Here is a 12,330-nt window from a genome sequence, read left to right as displayed (position 1 = left end):
AGAACTGTGAAGAGAGACGGAGCAGTGCGTTGAAGGGGAGAGAGAGCGACATGTTTTACCGCAGGTGGGAATCAAAGCCTAACCATGCATGCTTTGAATCGCCTGCACCGAACCGTCCTCCGAACGCAGACTGACTGACAGCAAACAGCTTGACGGGTTGGTGGAGTGGGTGCTCACCTCCACGTCCTTGTACTTCTCCCGGAGCTCCATGAGGTGGTGGTAGGCCTTGATGGCCTCGGAGAACTCTCCCACGTCGATGCACACCGTGAGGAAGTTCTCCCAGATCTGCCAGTGCTCGTAGTTACACTTCAAAGCTTCCTGGAGCGTACGGAACGCCTGCGGCCTGAGAAAGAGAGACAGAGATAGAGACAGAGAGAGCGAGAGAGAGGTAAACAGACAGAGAAACAGTGTGAAAAAACATTCAAACAATAAATGTATGGATTGCTCTGGCAGTTATTTGCCGTTTCTGCTGCATAGTACCAGGGAGGTACCGATGCTGATTAGGTAAGAGTGTGGTTCAGATCGATCTTGAAAACCTTTCCCCCTCCTGTTATCGCTCATCCATCCATTAAATAACAAACTAAATAAAAAACTAAATCTAAAGCCTCTCTGGAGGGTTTAGAAGCCCTTCCATCCACCAGGGCTTTATTAGGAACCTCTCTGCTCTTTAATTTCAGGCCTGAAAGCACACGCCACTGATTTAAAAAGAAAGAGAGTGAGAGAGAGAGAGAGGCTTTGCATCAACAGAACAGTTGGCTTATAGACTTTAAAAGACATAGTCTCCCGGAGGGCACCAGCTTGACTTTACAGTACAGAGTTGTATTTGCTCACAGAGACTGGTAGTTACCTGAAAAGACAGAGGGAGTATACCTGAGACTTGGAAAGACGGAAAGGCTGTTCATTAAAGATCTGATACTTTGATTTGAAACGCCATATAGTCTGTTAGTCTTTTACACTTCAAAAGGTCAAATACAGCCGGTTTGCTAAATATCAGTTAGCTGACCTTTAAAAACACAAATACGATGTCTGCTGCGTACGTAGAGCAGTCAGCATACCTCACGCGGGAACATAAGATCAGAGAGGTCGGAAAAACAGAACAACGGGATTGCGGAGAACACGAACATTGCCCAACTTCTTTTTTGGCACTTCCAAGACTTTTTAATGTGACGAAATCTTGGCAGCTTACTTACGGCAATGTGAACATTGTGTGTGATTAGAGAGAAAGGCGGGGCGGGTGTGATTCATCTTGACCTGATTACCGACTCCCAGGCGCTACTTGTCTAAACTAATGGAACGTTGAGTGACCAGAATAGTATCAAACAGTTAAGTCTGCAAAGGATTTTAAGGAAAAATAAATAAATAAATACTTATTTTGAAGCATGCGGACCTGTTTAACTGTCTCAATCTGATAAACTAGATTTAAAAAACAAATGTTTAACCAACAGAGAGGGGTTCGCCAGTCCTCAGAGGCAAACAGTATTTATCACTTTGAAGAAAGAGCCCCTGCTGCATTGGGACACCGTTGGCTGGAGCTCGACGCTCAAAGACAAATAGAGAGTCCCTGCAGAACCCAAGTCCATAAAAGAGAAAATGTAGAGTCTTTGAGTGTGCAACGCATACAGATGAACACAGAATGGGTCTCTGGGAACCAGAATACACTCTACTCCTCAGACTGAGGACGGGACGGTGCACCAGGAGGCACGACGGGCATTCAACACAAGGCAGCCGTCTGGCCCCGGTTCTCCGGCAGCACGGAACGACGTGGGTCAAGCATTGCTTAAGCTGCAGAAGACGGCGGAGGTTTGAGACGGGTTAGCAGGCGGGGATTATTGTGCGAACCAGCCAGGCCATTCCAGACGGGAGGCTGGAGTCACACACCGCTCAGAAGTGTGTGTGGGGTGTCTTTGTGCGTGCGTGTGCGTGTGTGTGTGTGTGTGTGTGGACAGAAACAGAAGAGAAAGCAGACAGAGAACCTGAGATAGATACAACAGACATAAAACAGAATGGTAGAGTGAGAAATGGAAAAAACCGAGAGGTCGAGAGAATCAAGAGTGATATAGATGTATAGAAACAGAAAACAGGAGAGACGGAGTGTACGAGAGATAAGAGAAAGACGATAAATAGTGACAGAAAAACAGAAATCGAGAGCTACAATGAGAGAGAGAAACTGTGGTATATATGGAGACAGAAAACAGAATAGGAGATGGAGAGAACGAGAGCACAGAAGGAGACGGAAACGGAGTGAGAGATAAGAGAGATAGAGAGAGAGAGAGCGAGCAAGAGAGTGCAAAAGGATACAGAAAGAGATAGAGCGAGAGCAGAAGGAGAGGGAAACAGAGTAAGAATGCAAAGAGAGTATAATGCAGAGTGATTAAGTGACTGAGGGGGAGAATGAGAAAGCTACAATTGCCAAGAATGAAATGTAAATATAATCTTGGCACTTTTTTTATGTATCCATTATGCGTATCCGTATGTGGGTGTGTGTGTGTGTGCGTTTGTTTGCAAGTGCGGTTGTGCGTTTCCCACAAGCGCCAACCCCTTTCCCTGAATCAAGCAAATCAATCAGTTTTATCACCAAGACAATCAATCAATAGTAGCATCGTCATGATCATCAGGTTCAACTGTAGCTTTTGTTGTTGGATAGTTAGGAGCTAACGGCTATTAGATCACACCTAATCTCTCCTCTGCCTCTCGTTTTCCCCTCCTCCTTCTCTTCCTCATCTTTCGGAAGGCCTTCATGAAGCTAAAAACAGCAAACTGATCCACGTCTAAACTAGCTTAAAGGTGTGTGTTGGAGTGTGTGTGTGTGTGTAAGGTTGCAAACTAGGGTCTAGTCCATAGAGAGAAAAGAGAGGAGTGATCAGGTAGGAGTTTCTCACTCCAAACACGCACCAACCATTTAGATGATTGAACCACAACAGAAGCCAGACAGATAGATGGGAGGTAAATAGAACGAGATTGAGAAATTTCCCAAGACATCTATTTATTACCAGTTGGCTTCCATTTACGAATATGTATTATGGATATATATGAATGGAAAATTGTCAACTTTCAATTACATTTAGTTTTATATTCATATTATTTATATAACCATCTGTATGTACATTATTCAAATCAAATTAGCAGTCGGTTGAGTGCACAACATTATTTCAAGACAGGAAATAGTGGAGGTTGCATTAGAAGACGCAGTCAAAAGTACGTGAAAAAATAAATGTCCTGTTGTACAGTCGAGTAGCGCTCCGTTTCCCGAGAGCGATCCAGGGCTAACTACCACCGCAAATAACATGATAAATATATCCTAAGAAGCATCTGCATAGATATTCAAAAATAAACCATAGCAAAACAACATGCCTAGCTGTCAACACACCAACCGTTTACTTTTCCTATCCGTCAATTCAACAAACTGTAGAAGTTAAGAAGGAGAGTTTGACAGGTCTAATGTTTGGTAATATTTTGGTCTTAAGGGAATGGACAAAGTTATTTAACTATCAAGGCTAAAAAATGAAATAAAATCCCTTAATCCCCGTATTCCATTGGGCGTCTCGTGGCGTCACTATCACAAAACGGAGGAATTTAAATGTGTTTTCTCCAACACGGCAGTTAGATATCATGTTGACAGTAAGCTGTAGCCTGCGTGTGTGAGGAACACGAATGTTAAATCGTCTGTGGTGATACTGGGCTCCATATCTGGTGGAAGGTTTCATCTAATTTATGATAATTATTCGACATAAAATCAGAGCTCGGGTAGGCAGAGTGGAAATTCAACTCCTTCAGTGACAGCGCACACCTGGGTGCTGAGCCCCATAAGTGGGTGGGACGGTTACTTCGCCCCAGGGTGCACGTCCACCGGCCAGATACCAACATGTTACTAGTGGATTAGTAGCCGATTTCCAGCAGGTTACTGGGAGATTACCAGCAGGTTACTGGCAGATTACTGGCAGATTACCAGCAGGTTGGTGGCAGATTACCTGCAGGTTACTGGCGGATTATGGGCAGATTACCAGCAGGTTGGTGGCAGATTACCTGCAGGTTGCTGGCGGATTACCATCAGATTACCTGAAGGTAACCAGCCCGTGAGGCCGTAGTGATACATCTGTGTACGATTGTGGAGGACTAACTGCAGCGTTTGCCTGCCTGCCAGTGACGTCTACAGTGTTGGTAAGGAGTGGAAAGAGGACAAGGCAGATTTGTAGGAGGCTTATTTGCTCCGTACTTGTCTCTGTAAGCAGCTCCCACTCTCATAGTTAGGCGACGACAGAGAACGTACTTGCAGTCCAATTTGGTTCAAAGCATTTTACATATGCGGCTCAGTTCCTGTCTGTTTGACAGGCTATTTGTAAAGCTCTGGTAAAGCAGACACACTTTAGAAGGATTCTTGGGGCGAGGTGGGACTGCCGATTAGTTTAGGCGATCAGGTTCAAGGTCAGCGTGGATATGGGTCAGAGTTGAATTTGCACACAGTGAGCATCCTAGCTAGGTTGGGCGTTTGGAATACAGACAGCTAACAGTTGGGAGTTCAGCGCTTTTAACTCAGAACACATGTATCTAGGTTGAGAAACAAAAGAAAGCTGTTTAGATTCTGTTGGGTTTCGCACGTCAAACAAAGCTCTAATGTAATTGGACGTGCATCGAGAGGTCCAATTGGCCGGCACAGCCGTTCCAAACACATCAGAGTGTGCAACACTTCTCTCCATTGAAAGCTGTGCTACGCTCTTGCGCTGAGGCCATTGTAATGTGAAGGACACTTTATTCTACTTACTTTTGTTTTAGACGGATGTAGGCTGTGGAGAGGTTGTTCCATGCCTCTGCATTCTGAGAGAGAGAGAGAGAGAGAGAGAGAGAGAGAGAGAGAGAGAGAGAGAGAGAGAGAGAGAGAGAGAGAGAGAGAGAGAGAGAGAGAGAGAGAGAGAGAGAGAGAGAGAGAGAGATCAATAAATATAACATTGAGAGTGAAAGGAGGCGGCGTGGGGAAGGCTGGAGTGGTCAGGCTAAGGGGGAAAGAGACGGAGGGGAAACCAGCGAGGCGCGAAAAACAAACAGAGAAAAACAGAGTCTGTCGGGTGGCACTAACAACCGTTCAGACCATGGAGACGCCCCGGGAAAAGATATTGTGGTGGCACACAGCTGGTGTTTGAGTGTGTGTGTGTGTGTGTGTGTGTGTGTGTGTGTGTGTGTGTGTGTGTGTGTGTGTGTGTGTGTGTGTGTGTGTGTGTGTGTGTGTGTGTGTGTGTGTGTGTGTGTGTGTGGGGTTGGGGGGCAGACCTCCATACACACCTCCAAATGAGGTGCTTGCACGCACACACACAAATGCACACGCATGCACACACGTAAACACCTCTAACGTGCAGCAGCGTGTGTGTGTGTGGGTGAAATGGTGGAGGTTAGAGACCAGACCACCACAGATGTCCGTGTAGCAGTACAGTCAGCGGCCCACTTCAAAATCAACCTCTATACACATGCTGTGTGTAGCATGTAGAGGGTTTAGTCATGTTGTATAGAGTGAGCAGTAGAGTGAGCTCTACTGCTTGTGTAACAAGTGTTAGTAGAGTGTGTATTGATGCTGTTTATGTAGATTTCTTATTTTCTTAAGAGTGTGTAGGGGTGTCATACAGAGTGTGTAGCTATGTGGTGAAGAGTGTGTTCTTACATCTGGCTCCAGGTTGACACACCTCTTGAAGGCGCGGGCGGCTCCCGCGTAGCCCTCCAGAGCAAAGTAGGCACAGCCCAGAGAGAACCACACACCCAGCTGGACACAAACACACACACAAAGGGTTACTAAAGGCTTAAGAATGTGCAAGTGTGTGTGTGTGTGTGTGAGGTCTAAACAGGTCTAAACGTTCGAATATAGTTATCGAATATATTTAGGGTTTTCCTGAAAATATTCTGAGGGAGTGTGGCAATTTGAGAGATAAAACCTTAGGTTGTCTGTTGTCATCTGTGGAAATACTATCTTCTCTAAAATGATCTTGTTCTAACTGCACCAGTCGCAACCATCTTCCTAGATTGTATGCAATTATCTCCGAAACTCAAAGTAGGTTTTCAATGGCTCGATGTTGTTTCTCACATTCACATTCATAACAGTGGAAGTTGATTGCTTTTTAGTTTTTCCAAGTGATTTGACAGTGTTGTTTTTCCGATCATAATGGCTTTTTGTTTTGAATCGAGTCATTTTGTTCCCCAGCAATTTTCTTGCAAAGGCAGGTATTAATGCTGGGCTAATTATACCAGCATGGGACCCTTACATGTCTGGTCTTTTGTGGTTTGATGGTGTCCACACACATTCCAGACCAGATATAAACTGAAATACTGTTGTTTTGAAAATAAAATCATTCAAGCACTTTTCAGATCCAATTACCCTCCAAGCGCAGTGGTAATTCGACTGAACCCCCGTCAAGATCATGTGACCCTCCGTCATGTGATGCTAGACTTCTGGCCGACCAGAGAAACCCTGGACAGGTAAGCTCAGAACGGACGTTCTGATCGGCCACAGGCTCATCCACAGGAAATCATCTACCAGCGGGGTGTCTATCCTGACAACCCAACCACGATGACCTCTGACCCCAATCTCCTTGGGTTTGTGCGTGTGCTTGTGTGTAGGTGTGTGTGTGCGCATATCCAATGCCAGCTGGGTTGAATTTAATTTCAATTGAATCCATTGAAGGAAGGGATTTTGCTTCTATTTTTAACCCTGGGCCTTGGACTGCTTTGATATGGCCCAGATACCAGGCCATCCTCTACGCACTTCAAAGTGACGGAGGATCTACTCTGGCATGTCATCATTTTGAAAGGACGATGAGGCATACCTTGGTGGTAGCACCAGTAAAACCCTTCACTCATCAATGGAGGGAAGGGTCAAAGTTCACATTCCTGAAACATCACAAATGGTTTTGCAGTTCTGTGACCCCTCGTCAATGTGAATCATTTAATTATTGTATTACTGTGTTATTACTGTATTAATATGGGTAATGATTACACAATTAAGTGTCAATTAAATTATAACCCACTGGAAGCTATAATGTTTCAGTATAATGTTGACTGAATGCTTTGAGGGAAAATCAAGGTCAACTCATCCAGTTTAAATTACAGCAAAGATTGAAACCAACAATAACGGATCAAGGATTTCTATTTTGTTTCAGTTTTATATGTTTGAAATAATATTTATGTTTTTTTTAATCTTACAGCTTAAACTTTCTAGCCCAACAGTGTTCTCATTCAATTTTGTTTGCTTTAACTGTAAAATAAACTGTCTACCAAACTATAAGCAGAACCCTTCCTCCTCTATCCATCTATGTGTAGAACCCTTCGTCCTCTATCTATCTATGTGTAGAACCCTTCCTTCTCTATCCTTCCATGTGTAGAACCCTTCCTCCTCTATCCATCTATGTGTAGAACCCTTCGTCCTCTATCCCTCCATGTGCAGAACCCTTCCTCCTCTATCCTTCTATGTGTAGAACCCTTCCTCCTCTATCCATCTATGTGTAGAACCCTTCCTCCTCTATCCATCTATGTGTAGAACCCTTCATCCTCTATCCCTCCATGTGCAGAACCCTTCGTCCTCTATCCCTCCATGTGCAGAACCCTTCGTCCTCTATCCTTCTATGTGTAGAACCCTTCCTCCTCTATCCATCTATGTGTAGAACCCTTCGTCCTCTATCCATCTATGTGTAGAACCCTTCCTCCTCTATCATCTATGTGTAGAACCCTTCGTCCTCTATCCTTCTATGTGTAGAACCCTTCCTCCTCCATCATCTATGTGTAGAACCCTTCGTCCTCTATCCTTCTATGTGTAGAACCCTTCCTCCTCTATCCTTCTATGTGTAGAACCCTTCCTCCTCCATCATCTATGTGTAGAACCCTTCGTCCTCTATCCTTCTATGTGTAGAACCCTTCCTCCTCTATCCCTCCATGTGTAGAACCCTTCCCTCTCTATCCCTCTATGTGTAGAACCCTTCCTTCTCTATCCCTCCATGTGTAGAACCCTTCGTCCTCTATCCTTCTATGTGTAGAACCCTTTGTCCTCTATCCTTCTATGTGTAGAACCCTTCCTCCTCTATCCATCTATGTGTAGAACCCTTCGTCCTCTATCCATCTATGTGTAGAACCCTTCCCTCTCTATCCGTCCATGTGTAGAACCCTTCGTCCTCTATCCCTCCATGTGTAGAACCCTTCGTCCTCTATCCTTCTATGTGTAGAACCCTTCCTCCTCTTTCCCTCCATGTGTAGAACCCTTCGTCCTCTATCCTTCTATGTGTAGAACCCTTCCCTCTCTATCCGTCCATGTGTAGAGGCCTTCCCCCTCTCAGTGTCGTGTACCTGCATGGCGTTGACGCGGAGGGAGTGCTCGAAGCAGTCCACACACTGCTGGAACTCCTTGTTGCGCAGGTGCAGCAGGGCCTTGGAGCGCATGGCGCGGGCGCTGCGCTGCCCGGACAGCTCCCAGGCCCGGTCGTAGTACTGGTGGTCCCGCAGCACGTCGCCCAGCAGGCAGTACAGGCTGGGAGTCTCCTTCTTCTCCAGCTCCCTCCTCAGGACCTCCTCCGCCTGGGGACAGAGCAGTGGGAGGAAGGTGATGCGTCGATTCCTCCGCTCCACCAAACGTCACGTTGGAACAGGACAGCGATACCACGATGTGTTTCCACTGGGATTCCTCAATCTGGGGTTGGGCCAGGCGCCTGGCCAATATAGGGTGTGTGTGTGTGTGTGTGTGTGTGTGTGTGTGTGTGTGTGTGTGTGTGTGTGTGTGTGTGTGTGTGTGTGTGTGTGTGTGTGTGTGTGTGTGTGTGTGTGTGTGTGTGTGTGTGTGTGTGTGCCATTTCTCAACCCTAGCATCGTTAAAGGTTCATGGCTGTAATAAACATCTAGCTCAGTGCCAAGTGGACAGACAGGATGATATTGGAGATGCTAAACTTAAGATGTTGGGAGATATTGTTTGCCACATTTTATACACGGGTCTAGGAATGCATCTTAAGTAAGCAGTCACAGACAAGGTTACAATATTTAAAGTCCAAACATGGAACAGCATCAAGTAATGAAAATGTGAATTTTGTGTGAAATTGTGTGTGTTTGTATGAGTAGTCTAAATCAAGTCACACACACACACACACACACACACACACACACACACACACACACACACACACACACACACACACACACACACACACACAAACACACGAGTAAGGGAACTGTACCAAGGCACATTCTCATAAAGCCTAACAGAAATGGCAGACTGGATCAGTCTGAAACTATAATGTGTTTTGACACAGGGACGTTCAAATCAAAGTCAAAATAGGTCAGATCTAGGTTGACCACCTCTTTGGTCTGCACACAGGGATCGACATAGAACAGCACCATGCCAAATGACAAATGCATTTCAATGTAACAATGTAAATCATACATCACTTTAGCTTTGACAAACACAGTGTTGACAGTGGATACTACTTTTCAGGATGTATCAAGTTTAACGTTGGTCTGTTCCTATCATAGGGAGTCCTATTTGACACGGGTAGATTCAGGGTGGAGGAAGGATCCCACTGCCTGCCAGCAGTGTGAGGCAGCAGCACATCATCAGAGCTAAAGGCTGGGAGAGGGAATTACACGCCAGGCAATCTTGTGGAACTGGTGGAGGCTTGGTGGAGAACTCCACTGGGATCGTCCCTGGAACTTCATTACTCAGTCTTTCATACCACTGCTGCACCACCTCCAGAGAGTTTCAGAGCGTAGTCATGGCTATTCACAGTAGTAGCCTTTCGAAAACACGAAAGACTTTACCCTTATAGGTGACTTACTAGTTCTTAGGTTACTAACAGCCACTTCTTCAGTCCAGCAACAAAATATCTCAGCCTATCAGGAAGCACGCTGCTAAGACTCTGCCATCCTATTTATTACCCATTCCATTGAACATGGAATACCTGAATATTACAACATGTGCCAATTCCTTTGTCTGCAGAATGGAAGCCATGCAAAAAAGTAAGTAATATTTTTGGGAATAGTGGTCGATAACTTGATAACTGGACTGTGAAAAAACAAAGTCCAGCAAATTTCTGAAGGGGCTGATAGGCAGGATCGCCGGTCATGGAGATGGTGTTTTTAATCACGTAGTCAGTAATATGTCCATATTGTGTCCATTGTGAGATTTCAATGAAATGGGATGCTAGGTCATTAGTGTTCCTCAGATCAGATCAGCTGAACCCGATTCTGGAAGAGTCCAGGCCGGACAGTGAGTGAGTCCTAGCGTGATCGGATTATAAAAGTCCCATTGAAACGGCAAGTGAAACGAATGTCAACGAGCCAATCAGAATCCATCGGGGGTTACAGGACAAACGGTGTGAACAGGGGCGAGTCAGGTGCAACGCAAGAGACTACTACAACTATAAATAGTTAGAGAAAGAGATGGCACGCTGGAGAGACACCAAGCAATTATATACAAACCGGCTGGCGACTCACTGGCCATGCCCTGTGGCTCCACATAGAGGCCTGGACAGACAACAACCGGGACTTAGTGCCGCAGCAGACGAGAGCAGTGGCTAAACGCACCTGGCTCATCACACTGACCGGGGGAAAACACGAGCTGTAACGCAATAGGGAGGCCTGAAAGAGCCCCATTCAGGGGCCCGAACAGGGAGCTGGCTTGGGGTACGGCGGGGTCGGAGCGGGTAAGGGTGGGGTCGGCCACCAGGTGGGCGGAGGGTGGTTGGAATGAGGGAGGGAGGGAGTGGATGGTGGTGGATACTGAGTGTATTGTCCCCAGTTGGTCCCTGGATGGACTAAGTGCAGAGCGTTTTGAAAATGTTTCACTGAGGGAAAATGCACTGAATAATGGGTTGAGAATGGGTCGAGTGCGCTTCGATGATCTGTGATCTTTCGCAGAAAATCCTAGTAATGATCCTGAATGAGAGCTCATCTTCTTAGAGCAACAGAGGTGTTTTGGGTTCAAGGCCCGGGCGGATGCTCTCAGAACCTTTTAAGAAGAACCAGATGACTATTACCTCATCATGTTCCTCAACGCCTGCTGGTCCAGACTTCAGATCAGATGGCACACTGAGATTTAGTATTTAGTCATTAAGGAGACACTTTTATCGCAAGAAACTTAAAGTGAATCCGATACAAGTCATTATGGTGAAGGTGGCGTTATGGGCCTCTTGCTCTGAGATTCCTGCGGATAGAGGTTAGCCATCAGGCCCCAGAACCGCTCGGCTGGACTATGGTGTGTAGAAATATGGAGACTTGGCCTAAAGAGAACCGTAATAGGCAGAACTCCAAGCCCTGCGTTCCACTAGTTGCACAGGTAACCCTGGAGGTTACAGTCTCGGATCTGTTGTGCAGTGGAAAATCAGCGTCGGCTAAGGTACGCTTGGACAGTGGAAATAAATGAAACATTGCTATGACAACAGCAGAGCTACCACAAGTGTCTACTGCTGGAATATAAAAAGTATAACAAATCCGGGCACTCACAGTTTACAGGTTGCGTGCAAAGCCTATGGGAAGTGTGTAAGAGACACATCGAGATAGAGCCCAGCATTAACATAAACAGGCAATGTGTACATCTTACTGTCAAAACTGCAGTCTATTGAAAACAAGTGTACAACGCAAGAAGCATTCACTTTTATTTTCAGTGGTATCGGTAACGCAAGAAAAAATAAAGCTTTCTCTCCCTCCGTCTCCTTTCCTTGTGTTGAATTGACCTGACCTCTGTAGAGCAGATCCCTCCTGCTGGCTTCATCACAAAAACACAAGGAGAGAGCCAGAAGAAGAAAGAACGATGGAGGGGGAGAAAGGCAGAGGGCCGACCATGTTTTATCAATCATCTGAAGACGGACTTCAGCCGCTGAAGAGCGGCCTTCCCAGAGACAGAGGGAGAGACAGAGACAGAGAGAGTGAGTGAGAGAGAGAGAGCGAGAAGAGAAAGCGAGAGGGAGGCTGCCAACCCAAACACACTGGACTTCTGCTCACTTATGTGTGTGTGTGTGTGTGTGTGTGTGTGTGTGTGGCTATGTGCGTGCGTTTGCGTGTGTGACTGCGCCCTTATCTACTAGACCCGAGAATAAACAGGTTTTTGGGCTGCAGAAAATCAGGGACGATGAAGATAATGAAATGCATTATTTGGGATGTGCGACTGCCTTTTATCATATGGGTGTGAGTGGGAGTGCACATCCATATAGCAGATAAAAGCAAGCTCCACCATAAAGGGAAAACGTGCGTGCGAATTGAAAGAGGACAAAGATATTGGTGCTCACACACTTGTTTAAACACGTGTCTGTCTGTCTGTCTGTCTGTCTGTCTGTCTGTCTGTCTGTCTGTCTGTCTGTCTGTCTGTCTGTCTGTCTGTCT

The 12,330-nt window shown here is 45.9% G+C and overlaps 1 protein-coding gene across 1 annotated transcript in view; it reads right to left on the bottom strand.

Annotated features, from left to right (window-relative positions):
* Positions 1-12,330, bottom strand: part of ttc27 (tetratricopeptide repeat domain 27) — a 61,717-nt gene that overhangs the window by 8,708 nt on the left and 40,679 nt on the right. The window contains exons 13-16 of the mRNA XM_030379344.1: positions 8,314-8,541; positions 5,648-5,746; positions 4,760-4,812; positions 178-343 (exon numbers count right to left, since the gene is read on the bottom strand). Coding sequence (XP_030235204.1) covers positions 178-343; positions 4,760-4,812; positions 5,648-5,746; positions 8,314-8,541 — 546 coding nt within the window. The remainder of the gene's footprint in view (positions 1-177; positions 344-4,759; positions 4,813-5,647; positions 5,747-8,313; positions 8,542-12,330) is intronic.

This window comes from Gadus morhua, chromosome 15, assembly GCF_902167405.1.
Source record: "Gadus morhua chromosome 15, gadMor3.0, whole genome shotgun sequence".
NCBI classification, from domain to species: Eukaryota; Metazoa; Chordata; class Actinopteri; order Gadiformes; family Gadidae; genus Gadus; species Gadus morhua.
Note: the sequence above shows the minus strand (reverse complement) of the source record. Positions and strands in the feature narration are given on the sequence as shown.